Source organism: Danio rerio, chromosome 7, assembly GCF_049306965.1.
Source record: "Danio rerio strain Tuebingen ecotype United States chromosome 7, GRCz12tu, whole genome shotgun sequence".
Classification (NCBI taxonomy): domain Eukaryota; kingdom Metazoa; phylum Chordata; class Actinopteri; order Cypriniformes; family Danionidae; genus Danio; species Danio rerio.
In genome coordinates this window covers 5,208,572-5,224,216 of record NC_133182.1, presented here as the reverse complement: position 1 = coordinate 5,224,216, position 15,645 = coordinate 5,208,572, and the positions used below count along the sequence as shown (strand labels likewise).

Below are 15,645 nucleotides of genomic sequence, written 5' to 3'. Positions count from 1 at the left end.
TCCCTGGTGGTCTAGTGGTTAGGATTCGGCGCTCTCACCGCCGCGGCCCGGGTTCGATTCCCGGTCAGGGAATGAAAACTTTTCTGTACTTGATTGATTATCAAGAACACAGTTTAAGAATCGCCTAGCTTTATCTCACCCTGAATAACAATATACTTGTGCAAATGTCATTTGTCCTAGTATCTATAAGGAAACAGACTAATCTATAGTGTTTATAGTTAAACAATTATTTTGTTCTTACTGTGTCAGTATACTCAATTTAATACTGTATTTTTATTTATTTACATATTTTAGTCATTCCTTAATCGAAATAATAAATGTGTGTCTATCTATCTGTCTCTCTGTCCATCCATCCATCCATTCAAACTGTTGCAAACACATTAAATGTAGTCATGTTCAACTTAATTAGTTTGTTTAAATTCAGCCTAAATAAATTCTTTGCAAACACTTAACTTTAAAAAAATGAATAAAAAAATCCAATGAATCTTCTTTGAATATTGTTTTTCAGTAGTACACTAATAATAAATAGTGTATACTTTAGTTTTTACTGCCGTAAACTGTGGTGCATTGTAGTATAATTGGGGAAATAAGAAAATGTTAGATCATTGGAATCAGAGAAACAGGATGTATTCTGCTTATTTTCATTTATTATAATGCTCAGAAACAGTGCATACTTAAGTATACAAAATAAAATATGCATAATTATCCTTAACGATGTAAATACACACAAATAAAAGGAAAGAAAAAAGAGAAACAACCAAACACTGCAGGCACTCAAAATATTAAAAATGCAAACTTAAATCCACTGTAAAAAGAAATCTGCCCAATTCATTCATGATGTGCCAATAGAAATCATTTAACTTGACGAAACAAAACCTTTTCATTTTGGTGGTATTTATTTATTGTGTGTGCTCAAGTTGACCCCATTAATAAATAGACTTGTTTTGTCTTTAATGTGCCATAAAATTCATAATTAAAAAAGTAAAAGTAAACATAACAAATTTAAATGGAGGGAACATAAAATAACAACTCTGTGAATGTCCTCGAGTGGCCCCGCCAGAGCCCAGACCTAAATCCTATTGAACATCTCTGGAGAGATCTGAAAATGTCTATACACAATCACTTCCTGTGTGACCTGATAGAGCTTGAGAGATATATTGAAAAAGCAAAGTCAAAAGTCTATGCTTCCACACAATTCATTCATGTTGTGCTAACATGAAATGGATTTAATAATGTAACAAATTTAAGTGGATTGACCATAAAACAATGAATTTTCCCTCTATTATTCTCCAGAATTGACTTGTTTCATCTTTTTAAAAATAACTATTTTGAACAAGCAGCAAAAAATGTATGTTTTAAGTGTCTAGTAAATGAACTGCAACTAGATAACGTAAATTATTTCATTAAAAACAGCAAACATAGGTCTAGAGTTTGAATATAAATGTAACATTTAGCACAAAGCCAAACCAAATTCACCACATGAAACAGTTTACGCTGTTCATATCTCAACAAAGCCCAAAACTATATGCAAAGCACATTCATAATAAATTCTGCTTCTAATAAAACCTAAGGTATTTTCCCAAAATGTTTAGATTTCTTTCCCTCACTTTATTAATTCAATTCTTCAAGAACAAGAGATATTACATATTCAAATAGTTTTCTGACAAAATAAATAAATAAAAATAGACATTTACATGAATTTAAATGTTTTCAGAGCAGGTTTTTAGTTCTTTTTTATTTTTGTGATCGTTCTGAAAGATTTACATGTAAATATAATGCATAAACTTACATAGAGCCTGCTTTTTCTTGTGTATATGGTATTTTCCTAATGACGTAAATTAAAAATATGTTGTCCTTTACAGTTCAACTTCTCATTATCAGACTGAAACAGCACATCAAATAAACAAATGCCTATCCTATGCTTCATTTTGTGTTAATAAACAATTGCAAATCTTTCCAGAATATTCTTGAGTAATTACAATATGCAAAAGTGTTTCTTTTTTTATCCTTCAAATGTTTTTTTTTTGTTTGTTTTTTTTTATTGTCAAACTTGTACAACAGGGAGGATAACATACAGAAGAAAATTTAAAATAACAAGAACAAAAAATAAATAAATGCAAAAATGTGGGTTTGCATGAATTAAAGCTATGATAACATGATATAGAAAAGGAAATAAAATCGACAAGGGTTCATGTTAAATGTTTTGTTTTTAATTAGGCCGTTTATGTCACACCTCTATATATTGAAACATATGCTAGCAGAGAGTGCTGTTTTGGCGTGTATGTCGAGTTTGGACGGTCTGAGTCGCACCTCTCCCTGGTGGTCTAGTGGTTAGGATTCGGCGCTCTCACCGCCGCGGCCCGGGTTCGATTCCCGGTCAGGGAATGAGAGTTTTTCTGTAATCAATTGGTTTAAAGAGAAAAAATACCACGGGTTCGTAGGCAAACTTTATCTCACCCTAAGTAATAATAATGTCCCTAAGTCACTTAGGCTAAGTGGCTATTGTTAGTCGTTCCTTTAATCGAATTTGTATCATATCTAATGTAAATGTGTATCTATCTATCTATCTATCTATCTATCTATCTATCTATCTATCTATCTATCTATCTATCTATCTATCTATCTATCTATCTATCTATCTATCTATCTATCTATTACATGAATTAATTAAAGCAAGATAAAGATACATAAAATTGAAAGGGGTTTTTGCTAAATGTTTTGGTTATAATGTAACGTCGTTTATGTCACGGCTCTATATATCGAAACGTGTCGAAAGTAACGTGGTACGACAGCAGAAATGGATGCTTTGGGGGGCATATCTAATGTTCAGAGAGCCATTATGGCACCTCTCCCTGGTGGTCTAGTGGTTAGGATTCGGCGCTCTCACCGCCGCGGCCCGGGTTCGATTCCCGGTCAGGGAATGACATTTTTTTCTGTAATCAATAAATAGAAGAGAAAACATTTCTACGGGTTTTTAGGCGATCTTTGTCTCACCCTAAATAATTTCTGTGAGTGTCTGTTGTTTAAAAAATAGTCCGTTTCTACTGTTTTGCATGCCTACATTTATTATATTTATTTTAATATTGTATTTATTTTAATATACATATTTTAGTCATTTCTTTTAATCAAATTTGCATCATACATAATGTGTATTTGTATCTGTCTATCTTTCTCTGTCTGTCTGTCCGTCTGTCTCTCTATCTATTACATGAATTAAAGCTAGATAAAGATACATAAAATTGTTTTAGTCATAATGAGTGGTTGTAACGTTGTTTATGTCACGCCTCTATAAATAAATAAATATATATATATATATATATATATATATATATATATATATATATATATATATATATATATATATATATATATATATAATTTATGTATTTTTTGTTTATTTGTTCATTCATTCATTCATTTATTTATTAATTCATTTTCGTTCAATTATTAATTAATTAATTTATTTATTTATTATTTATGAATTTATTTACTTATTCATTAATTTGTTCGTTCGTTCGTTCATTCATTCATTTATTCATTTATTCATCAATTTATTTATTTATTTATTCATCCATTCATTTATTCATTCACATTATCCCACAGAATCCCACCGCTAGTGGGCGAGCGCGAGTCTGTTTGCCTGCCCAGTGTCCAAACATAAACCCAAGGATGATGATGGTATTATTCCAGAATGGCGAACGCTCGAGCACGGGGAAAACACCACTATTAAAGACATGCGGACCGCACATCTCTGGGAAGCTGTGAGAGGATATACTGCTTAAACATCCCTACAGCTGGAGCCGGACGCAGAAGACGAGTCTGGCCGGGATTTAAGGAATTACGGAGCGTTTGCGGATCAAATGAATCTCACTGGAGACCAAACGAGCGCGAGCAAGTCGCTGAAATCCGCTTGATAACTAAACATTGAAAGCAAGCTGAGATTTATCGCACCAAAATCGTCCTCGGAGCTCGTTTTCCGCGGCTCTCTGAACGCCCGTGAAGGTGACCGGCTGTAGCCGCAGGAGTCGCTCTCGCGTGCGGCGCGTGTCCGTACGCGACGGCGGGGATGCGCGCGCTGAGGCCTCTTGTACACTGGAAGCTATCAAACAGCAAAAAACATGGAGTTTTATGGGTTTGCGCATTGCACATTATGTAGATCGTGCTTAATTGAGTGCATTTATGGTGCAAGCAGCTGCGGTAATCTGTCAGCACTGTGAACCTCGCTGCTCGTGAATTAGTTGAGTTGAATGCACTTTATTTCCCTCATATCACTGTGGTTTGCATGCATGCCAGCATTTGGTTTTAAATAAACGTAATTTGCACTGCATTCTAGCTCTAAAGACCGGACTAGCAATGCTAAAAACACTGAGGAGGAGGACCAAGTGGCTGTGAATCCTGTCGACCCTGTTATACACTGTAGTGAAAGAAGCCTCAGTGCAAACAACAAAGCTTCGAGTTATCTCATTCTGCTCAGCTGATTTTCAGACTGATTGTGTACGATCTTTTTCTTTGAACGGGAATATGATTCAGTCTTCAGGAATCTCCAATCTGGACATCAACTTGAAGCTTCGTAGATAAAACAGAAATGTGGGATATTGATGCGTCCCGTGGGAGAATCTAGCTGTGTTATGACACTACCAAATACAGTGAGCTGAAGAGATTCCGCAGACTTTGTTTTTGTTTTTAATCGGGGCGATGCTGGAGAGAAGGACCCCCGTGTTGTTGTCTAACAGGGAACTTTGACCCCTGAAGTGGCGAAAGGACAACAATATCACCTCAAGGAGAGGAAAAGGGAAATACAGCTCAAATACAGCTACTGACATGATCTCAAACTGACATCGAAACACTAAACTAATAACCGGACAAACCTCCGTCATGAATGTCCGACACCCGACCTCCACGCTGGACAGGTGAGTTCATTTGTTTAACTACCTTTAGACCGATACCGATTCTTATCTTAACGTGCTTATTCAGGGCTTCCTTAGTTTTCCAGACTGAAACTAAGTGTCCACAGTACGATTACAAGTATTTATTATAATTTAAGTTATTATTATTTATTACAGTATGAATTATCAAGAGTATTGTTTACAAATTTCATTCAAATTATCAGCTAGTATATTACTCGAATCTGATTGGCTGAGTGGCATCTCAAGAATTACGACATGCAGTTCAGCTGAAGCTCATTGGCCAATAAAAAATGGAAACGTCTACGTCATAGCGAGTGCAGGAGCGCTAAATGTAAATCAGTGCAAATCACCACAGAAAAAGCGTACTGTTTTATAGTAAAACCTGTAAAAAACATCCTACAAGCAGGTGTGGATGCCTTTATAACACCATAGCTAGTGCTGTTCCCATGCTGATACACTTCCGGTGACCTGTTATTGTGAACTTTTTACCATTTTATACGGTTCCTTATAGAGCATCGATGTTGTAATGTCATTAAAATACATTTAGTTAAATAAATTTTAGCATTTATTTAGTTGCTCTAGCGTAAAATGAGACAAAAAGCCATTTACTCGCATGCGCCCCTCAGAATCGGCAGGCTAACGCAGAAGCTCCATTGAATATACTGGGGTAAAACAAATGCTCATATTATAAACACATGGCGGAGGAAATGTAATTTAATGCAGTGCTTCTTGTACAATCTGAGACCCACTTTAAATCGGATATCACTCAGCTAGTGGAGATCACAGATTTTGAAGCAGACCTTAAACGCACCGGATTTTGCATTGGCATTCAATTCTCCGGAAGCGCTTAACCCAGGTTACTGGCAAATTAAAAGTCCTATTAGCATGCTTCGGCATATCCTCCATTGTGTTTAAATAACGTCTACCCCAACCCAAACCACATCGCAGTAACATAAAAAAAGTAGTTGTGATGAGTATTATTTATTATCTATTAAATTACCCCAAAACTATTTTTATTATTATTATTATATTAATGCGCATATCGCACTTCCGGCCGGCCGGGTATATGATCTAGACTTTAACCGTTCTAAACATAATAAATATGAGTGGTATTTGTCATGGTCAAATGACCTGCATCAGTTTGCGTCGCTACACTCACACTTATAAATTCTCTTGAAAAGCATCATGGAATAATATAGCGTCTATTCGATGCGCACTTCAGAATCTCGCAGGAAGTAATAAGTCATCCGGGTATTTCTCGCATACTGTTTTTCGAATTCTATGAATTCGGACATGCTACTAAGTAGGACTGCACAATACTGGAAAAATCTTACATCGCGATATTTTCTTATTCTGCGGTCATATGTTGCGATACGAATACAATATCACTAGATGAGTTGAATAACTTTTTGGAAAGAGCGGATCATTTTAGATCGATTGGGATGATTTTGTAGGGGAGTGCATATGCATAATATATAAGAAACAATTTACAAGCGTAGATAAATTCAATAAAGAAAAATATACCAATTAAATAAACAGGGTTTGGTTGTTTTCTGATTAATCGAATTAAATTCAGGTGTAGTGAATAATCAAATGTAAAATAATACTGCGTAGTCTTCATTTTATAAACAATTCAATTGTTAGTAATGTGTCAAAGTTACGAACGGCACAATTTCTTATAGGCCTGAATACTTTTAAAACACTTGCGAAATGGTGAATTATAATCCAGACTCAACATTGCGTTGGCTCGCGATGTGACTATTGTGACTGATCATATTGCGATATCGATGCTGAAACGATATATTGTGCAGCCCTACTACTCGGCTTACGTACTGTTTTTTCATGTGCTTTATAATATGGAAGTCTGCGATTTCGGATGCAGCCACTTTGTGTGTCTGAGAAGCTGAAAATAAGCAATCCATAATATTATTTCTCCGGCGCTAAAGTGAAACTTGAGTTTATCTTTAAGTCAGGAAGAAAAATTTTAACTTTTTTCCTCATTATTTTTGGTTTAAACGCTTAGTTTATTGCTGGTGAGTGTATATATGATACAATAAAGCAATAGAGATATATTGACCTTATTCTAAAATGCGGAAGTGCGCCTGTTTTTGCGATTGTCTTAGAACTTCCATTTCAGTCGCCTATGGGAGAAATGACAAGGAATAATAAACGGCAAAAAACGGTCAAACTACTTGCTCTACAAACAAATGTTTGCATAACTATACAGACCAACTAGAATAATATAACAAGGAAATATAAGTTTGCAACATCAAACCGCGAAACGAGCAGTTTTTAACGTCTAAAAATGAATGAAAGTGAATGAGACCGGAAGTCTCGTGCCAAAAAGATTCAAATTGCTCGTCCGCGGAGAATAAGGTCAATAGGATTCAGGTTCCTGTGTCCTAAACACCCAGAATGCATTGTGCTCTAACAACACACTTCCATTCTCATAACTGTCTGATTACATGGCTAGTAAGTTAGTTGAAATCTTCTGAACTAATATGAGGCTGGTAGTTTCAAGTTTGATTAAATATTTAGCTAATTATTCGTTTACAGAGGTCCCTTGTTATTTGCGGGAGCTACATTATAAACAATAACCAGAATAGACAAAATCCGCGAAGTAGTCCGCTTAATTTTTTCGAATTATTCTAGATGTTTTAAGGCTGTAAAACCCCTCACTGCACACTTTATACACATTTCTCAGACAGGTTATTAATGTTTTCACACATAATAGCAAATGTTTAAATGTTGCTTTAACCAATTTAACTTCAGTTAATCATGTTTCAACTAGGGTTGTAACAATATACCGGTATGACGGTCTACCACGATTTGAACGTGCACGATTATCATACCATGAACAATTGCATATCAACGGTTTTAACCCTTAAAGACCGAGACAGCCGCCCGCGGCTAAAAATAAGTATTGCTCTTAATTGTTTAATAACTTTTGATCCGCTGATCCGATTCATACAATTCAATTCGCGGACTTTTCTTTTTTTTTTTTTTTTACATTCGCAGACTTTCAGAGGCTCCGGAATCAGTGCGGTTACGTCATCAAAATTTGACAACGCTGATTTGACAAAGAAACGCTCGTCACTGTGTCTCCGGACAAACCAGACATGATACATTGATAGATTGTCCCACCTCCATGCCCAGATTGGTTCAAACTCGCTATATCACAACCAATAAGCATAGGTTTCACTTTTGTTTGGGGACCAACAATGAGCTTTTTGAACAACACGGAATGAGAGATAGGCATACATTTATGCACGGCTAAATAAAACGCAAAAAAAAAAAGTTTTGCATGAAATAATTCTCATACTAAGTTCTTTTGCATGCACAGCAGCACAGAAACATGACAAAACAGTGACACAGCAAAGACGAACTGCTGCTCTTGCTGTTTTCAAAAGACGCAAATGAAGGTGCAGCTGTTTGTCTGCATTGCAGACAACCATATCCAAATCCATATCCACAGACAACCATATCCATGCTGGCACATAAAACTTAAGGATGTTCCATATTGAATCTAGTTTCGTTATTTAACTATTTATAGTATAGTAAATATTTATATCTATTTTTTTACTGAGGATTTGCACTATGTTTATTTGGACTTTATTTGGACTATGACACATTATTTCTTATTTTTTTATTTGTTCATTGTAAGTGGTGTTGTTTATAGTAACTGAAAATATATTATTTGGAAAAAGTCAAATTTGTTTCACTGTTCTATTATTTTGTAACATTTGTAACACACCGTATACCGCGAAACCGTCAAACCGTGGTATTGTTTTAGACGATTATCATACAGTAAAAAATTCATACCGTTACAACCCTAGTTTCAACTAATGTTTTTAAGTTATGAGACGTTTAACGTAACATTTTCAGTCAGTTTGATCAACTCTTGAGTTGAGATGACAAAATTATGTTGATTCAACTTAAAAATTTAAACTAGCAAGATTGTTTTACAGTGTAACATTGTATAAATGCTCTATTCACAGTCAACCAGATTCACCTACGCAGGTTTTTTCCATTCGTCCCTTAGTTTCCTTGTTGCTATTTATTCCCCTCTTGCTGCTTCAGTTTCTATTAGTGTGTGTTTGTGTTTGTGTTGACTGATGAATGATGGAGTTGAGCTGTAACAGATCATTTATCAGAGGTCTCCATGTTCAAACACTATGTCTCTGTGTGTGTGAATCTGTCTTTATATGTGTGTCTCGGTCTTGTTTTTATTTTTCCATTCACTTGTTGTTTGTTTCTGTGCATCCGCTTCCTGTTTGTGTCATGTGACTGCAGGGCAGCCATTAAGAAACACACACACCTGCCCAGGTATGACGAATCAAAGTGAAACCAAACATGACCCACATTATGAGTCAGTCATTAACCGCAGGTGTCTGGAGATAAGCTGTCATGAGTTTGAGTAACAGTGACTGTGTTTACGTGGACATTAATAGTTGGTTTGTTTGCTTTAATCTGAATAAGACTGTAATATGGCGGTGTTTACATGAGCTGCTTTTTAAATGTTTCCCTCATCTTCCTGTTTTACATGTTGTAGCACATAGTAGAGGTTGCACCCACTTGTCAACTGGTCGACTTAATAGTCTGTCATGACGATGTTTTGACCAGTCGTGCTGCGCACATCACGTGGTTTGACCTGGGGCCTGTTTCAGAAAGAAGGTTAAGTGAAAACCCAGAGTATTTTAACCCAGAAATGAGACACACTCTGGGTTTTCCGTTTCAAAATGGCAGGTTTGTTAAACTTGAGAATGCAGGGTAAGTCAAGCCTGTTTCTAAAAGAGAGGTAACTTTAACTCAGAGTCAGTTACTGTGGTAACTTACTCTGTAAATCTAACCTGGTCAGGAGCTGGTTTATTCTCTAAACTCTGAGTTTCTGTCGGTCTCCTCCCCTTTTTTAAAGACGAATCGGTATTTCTCGCCTTAGCCTTACATTTCCACCCACCTATTTTAATGCTCATTTTGGAGATGTGCATAAAAACGCACTTAACTTTTGAAAATATGCATAAAAAACACGCAAAATTTAGCAGGATAAACTTTTATTCGATAGAAAATATGCGCATAAACTAAGGCCCCGTTTACACTAATGCGTTTTAGTTTGAAAACGCATACGTTTTGCTACGGTTACGCCAACTGTCCACACTACGCCGGAGTTCTCGAGCGCCGAAAACGGAGCGTTTCGAAAACGCTGGAGAGGCCGTTTTCATTCTGAAACGCTGCTGCTCCGTCTCAGTGTGGATGATGGAAAACGGAGACATCTGAAAACGGAGGCGGGGCTGCTGACATTCACCTCTCTGATTGGGGCTTTTCCTGAATATTAAGTAGCCTAACACACACAGTTCAGTCCTGCATCTTCTCCTTGTAAGTTCAGACTTCGCTAGTTTGATCAAGGCTGCAGTCTCTTCTTCTCAGTTTGATATGGAAAACAGACTACCGAGGACACGGGTAAATCTTCAAAGGGAACAGTGTACTGTATAACCTTATTCACATCACCCTGGCCACGCTGTTTCACTTTCTCAACAATAAATTGTATACATGATTTAAGGAGCTGCCTATTTTTATTTTGATATTAACAGCTTAACAGACAGCAGAAATGTTGAGGCGTCGTGCTGCATTCATGAGCCTCATCTTCACTGTGTGGATATTTATAACAAAACGGAGCCGATAACAACTGCCTCCTTTCAATTTCAGTGAAAATAGGAAACACACCCTCTCTTTTGCTGAATATCAGTTTTAATAATCGATAATGTCCATTATAAAAGTAAAACATACAATAAGTTTATACATTATTGGAAATAAAGGCAAGCGATCAGTCAATATACAGAATGTACGTGGTTTCATTAATCATTAACTTATCTTTGCGCTTAGCCAAAACACGTTACCTGAGAAAAAGTAAGATTCTAATGACCAAAGTCAGGGAATATGTCGTTAGATAAAGACAACAAGATGAATGAAATATCACCTTTAATAAATATAGTGAGATTTAGATCCAGAGGGAGATGCTTGATGAGCAGTCCGACTAGCACAGCTCTCATCTGGGTAGAAATGCTGCAGCGCTTGCCCGAGAGTGTGTGTGTGGTCACGTGATGTGCATTTTCAGCTTTTTGGTGTGGACGGAGAGCAGTTCAGAAACGCTGGGTGAAACGCGAGTGTGGACGCGGATCGTTTTCATTCTAAAACGCCGTTTTAAAACTAAAACGCACTAGTGTAAACGGGGCCTAAGATGGAAACACTTTTACTGAACAAATTACAGTATGTAAATTAAAAAAGGTCATCATATGATGATGAAAATGTGTGTGAATGGACAAACCAGCAGCCTGAGCACATTGTAAAACGTCTTAAATGTTGTTTTAGTCATTCTAAAATGCCTTTACTGTTTCAGTATTAATGTATATAATTAGGCTACCTAAGTAGAGTCTCCGCGTCTCATGGCTTCAAACGCCCCCACGTGTTCATTGTCTTCTGAGGCGCAAGTACATTTAGGCTATTAAATAAATAATTGCCGCAGCTTCTTCTACCACAGTAAATTCTGTTTTTACTGTTGATATTTGGCACCACTTAATCAGGAAGTGATGATTTTGTTCTCTTTGACTCGTTGGATGGAAACGCTGCTTTATTCGCACGTCTTTTATACAATATTCCAGTTTTGCACATACATTTATGTAATATATTTGGATGGAAACATAGATATTGCCTACTTTTTAGTCGCACACAGAACAATAAATAATTAGCTTAAATTTATTGACCTTAGACATGTACTGTAATCAGATTAATGGGATTATTATTATGGTGGCTTGAAAAGCCAACATACTGTTATCTCACGTAAACTTATTATTATTCTTCTTCTTCTTCTTCTTCTTTCTTCTGAGACTAATTTTAAAGTGTATCTCCTCCTAAACTTTTCAAGCTTCATACTTCAAACTTTCGTCAAACCTTCAAACTGGTCTGACTCGGGTTGCTATATCTGTTCCAACTGATCCGACTTTCGGTTTTCCGAAAAACGACCCGGAAAATTCCCAAAATTCCCATTGACTTAACATTGGGTCAAACTTTGTGACCTCATAACTCTGCATCAGACTGTCCTACAGACTTCTAACTGGGCTCATTTAACTCAGTCTAGCCAGCAGCCAATAACTGATGACCTTTAAACTTACTAGCCACTCCCTAGCAACCACTTTTGGCACCCTAGCAACTGTCCCATAGACTTCCATTGTAAAAGACTGCCATTGACTTAACATTGGGTCAACCTTTGTGAGCTCATAACTCTGCATCAGACTGTCCTACAGACTAGAGTCAGGCCTCATTCAACTCAGTCTAGCCAGCAGCTAATCACTGATGACCTTTAGACTTACTAGCCACTCCCTAGCAACCACTTATGGCACCCTAGCAACTGTCCCGTAGACTTCCATTCAAAAGACTCTCATTGACTTAACATGGGATCAAACTTTGTGAGCTCATAACTCTGCATCAGACTGTCATACAGACTAATGGCTGAGCTCATTTAACTCAGACTACTAAACTGCCAATAACTGATGAGCTTTTAACTTTCTAGCCACACCCCTAACTACCACATACTGCACCCTAGCAACTGTCCCGTAGACTTCCATTACAAAAGACTCTCATTGACTTAACATGGGATCAAACTTTGTGAGCTCATAACTCTGCATCAGACTGTCATAGAGACTAATGGCTGAGCTCATTTAACTCAGTCTAGCCAGCAGCCAATCACTGATGGCCTTTTAACTTTCTAGCCACACCCCTAACTACCACATACTGCACCCTAGCAACTGTCCTATAGAATGTAATTAGCTGTGCTATCAAATGCTTATAATTCTAACATGCTAATGACATGCCAATCATGCTAGCAACATGCTACTCATATGCTAATCATGCTAATGACATGCTAACTCATACTGGAAACATGCTAATGACATGCTAATTTGTACTAGAATCATGCTAGTAACATGCTAATTCAAACTAGACTCATGTTAATAACTGGCCTACATGCATATCTTTGCATAGCAGTGTCCTATTGACTTGGGGGATGGCTCATCTGACTCAGACAACCAATGAGCATCTCAATATGATAATAAAGCTCACAAGCCACGCCCCCAAATTGATTCCATAGACTTCCATTAAAATAGGCCAAGATGCATATCTTTGCATAGCAGTGTCATAGAGACATGGGGGTTGGTTCATTCGACTAAGACAAACAACCACATTCAAGTTCACTCTGTAACCTCGCCCATAGCAACTAAACAGAGTACCCTAGCAACCATTCATCAACAGCTATATCTCAGCATCAGAACATCGTAGAGACTTGGAGATTGGCTCGTTTGACTCATGCTAGCAAACGGAACTTCCTATATGCTACACATGCTAGCAGTGACTAGCTACATGCTAATATTGACTAGCCCAGTACTGTAACTTGCTAGAAATGCTTACTAAATATAAATGTTTTATCAATCATGTATGTGAGGCTTGCCTAGTAACCAACCAGGGTACCCTAGCAACTGCCTAGCAACCACCCAAATTACCCTAGCAACCGCCTAGCAACCACCTAGCAACGGCCTAGTAATGCCTTAGTAAGGGCCTAGCGACCACTCAGGACACCCTAGCAACCGCCTAGCAATGCCTTAGCAACCACTCAGAATACCTTAGCAACCACCTAGCAACACCTTAGCAACCACCTAGCAACCACTTGGGACACCTTAGCAACCGCCTAGCAACACCTTAGCAACCACTCATAACACCCTAGCAACTGCCTAGCAACGCCTTAGCAACCACCTAGCAACCACTCAGGACACCCTAGCAACCACCTAGCAACACCTTAGCAACCACCTAGCAATCACTCAAGACACCCTAGCAACCACCTAGCAACGCCTTAGTAACCACTCAGAACACCCTAGCAACCATCTAGCAACCACTTAGGACACCTTAGCAACCACCTAGCAACACCTTAGCAACCACCTAGCAACCACTCAGAACAGCCTAGCAACTGCCTAGCAACACCTTAGCAACTACCTAGCAACCACTTAGGACACCCTAGCAACCGCCTAGCAACACCTTAGCAACCACCTAGCAACCACTTAGGACACCCTAGCAACCGCCTAGCAACACCTTAGCAACCACCTAGCAACACCTTAGCAACCACCTAGCAACCACTCAGGACACCTTAGCAACCACCTAGCAACACCTTAGCAACCACCTAGCAACCACTCAGAACACCCTAGCAACCGCCTAGCAACACCTTAGCAACCACCTAGCAACCACTCAGGACACCCTAGCAACCACCTAGCAACACCTTAGCAACCACCTAGCAACCACTCAGGACACCCTAGCAACCACCTAGCAACGCCTTAGCAACCACTCAGAATACCCTAGCAACCACCTAGCAACCACTTAGGACACCTTAGCAACCACCTAGCAACACCTTAGCAACCACTCAGAACACCCTAGCAACCGCCTAGCAAAACCTTAACAACCACCTAGCAACCACTCAGAATACCCTAGCGACCACCTTGCAACACCTTAGTAACCACTTAGCAACTAGTCAGAACACCTTAGCAACTGCCTAGCACCACCTTAGCAACCACCTAGCAACCACTCAAAACACCCTAGCAACCGTCTAGCAACACCCTAGCAACCACCTAGCAACTAGTCAGACCACCTTAGCAACTGCCTTGCACCACCTTAGCAACCACCTAGCAACCACTTAAAACACCCTAGCAACCGCCTAGTAAAATGCTAATTCATGCTAGAATCATGCTAACAACATGCTAATTCATGCTAGAATCATGCTAGTAACATGCTAATTTATGCTAGATTTATGCTAACAACATGCTAATTCATGCTAGAATCATGCTAGTAACATGCTAATTCATGCTAGAATCATGCTAACAACATGCTAATTCATGTAAGAATCATGCTACTAACATGCTAATTCATGCTAGAATTATCCTAGTAGCATGCTAATTCATGCTAGAATCATGCTAGTAACATGCTAATTCAACCACTTCAAACTTTCAGATTCGGCTTTTCAAGCCACCATAAAGTTTGTCCTCAAACTTTAATATCTAGTTCTTTCTAAAACTTAAATTTAGTACTGCTTACCTTCTAAATGTTATATCAAACTCTGACTTGATCAAGAAAAAAAGGCATACACACAAGTGCACTGTTAAATCTATTAAAACTGATAAACGTGTTAAAAAGTTTAGAAAAAAATGTATAAACGTCACACATTACATTACTTATTTTATTATACTTAAATATTTAAATATGAGCAATTCCAGCGTTATGGATGTGACATTTGCAGTAAAAACTCAACACATAAATTGAAAGAGAAAGTATATGTTAACATTATATTAAATTTTTTTATTATATTTTCAAGAGCAACTAGCCACAGAGTTATGGGAGCAGAAAAATATCAATCTGTAAACGTGTTTTGTACTTTAAATGAGGAAAATAAGCATGCGTTATGGATGTGACAAAAAAAGTCTGCGAGTTTACAGTATACAACATACTTTGTAGAAATTATGTGAATTAAACTGCACAACCCAAAAGAAATAATGCTAATCAAAAGGATTAGAGTCGGCTCTCTATAAAACAAAATTGCTTGGTTTTATTTTATTTAATATTTTCACATTTCTGAGGAAAAAGTGTCGTTATGGATGTGACATCTCTCTGTTATGGATGTGACGCATGTGAAATTACCATTTGTGTGACT

At 37.6% G+C, this 15,645-nt stretch overlaps 1 protein-coding gene and 3 non-coding genes across 18 annotated transcripts in view; all 4 read left to right on the top strand.

The window, feature by feature from the left end:
• trnae-cuc (transfer RNA glutamic acid (anticodon CUC)) lies at positions 1-72 on the top strand. Its single transcript has one exon. It is a non-coding gene; the product is annotated as a tRNA-Glu (tRNA).
• A 2,241-nt stretch (positions 73-2,313) lies between these two features.
• On the top strand, positions 2,314-2,385 carry trnae-cuc (transfer RNA glutamic acid (anticodon CUC)). Its single transcript has one exon. It is a non-coding gene; the product is annotated as a tRNA-Glu (tRNA).
• Positions 2,386-2,849: 464 nt separating this feature from the next.
• Positions 2,850-2,921, top strand: trnae-cuc (transfer RNA glutamic acid (anticodon CUC)). The gene has a single exon. It is a non-coding gene; the product is annotated as a tRNA-Glu (tRNA).
• Positions 2,922-3,649: 728 nt separating this feature from the next.
• Positions 3,650-15,645, top strand: part of arhgef11 (Rho guanine nucleotide exchange factor (GEF) 11) — a 106,882-nt gene continuing 94,886 nt past the window's right edge. For 7 of the 15 annotated variants that reach the window (XR_012382474.1, XM_073906860.1, XM_073906858.1 and 4 more), the window contains exons 1-2: positions 3,650-4,910; positions 9,201-9,233. Coding sequence is in view for 13 of the 15 variants with exons in the window: in XM_073906860.1 (XP_073762961.1) it covers positions 4,876-4,910; positions 9,201-9,233 (68 nt within the window). In the remaining 2 variants the exon portion in view is untranslated. 15 annotated transcript variants of the gene reach the window in all.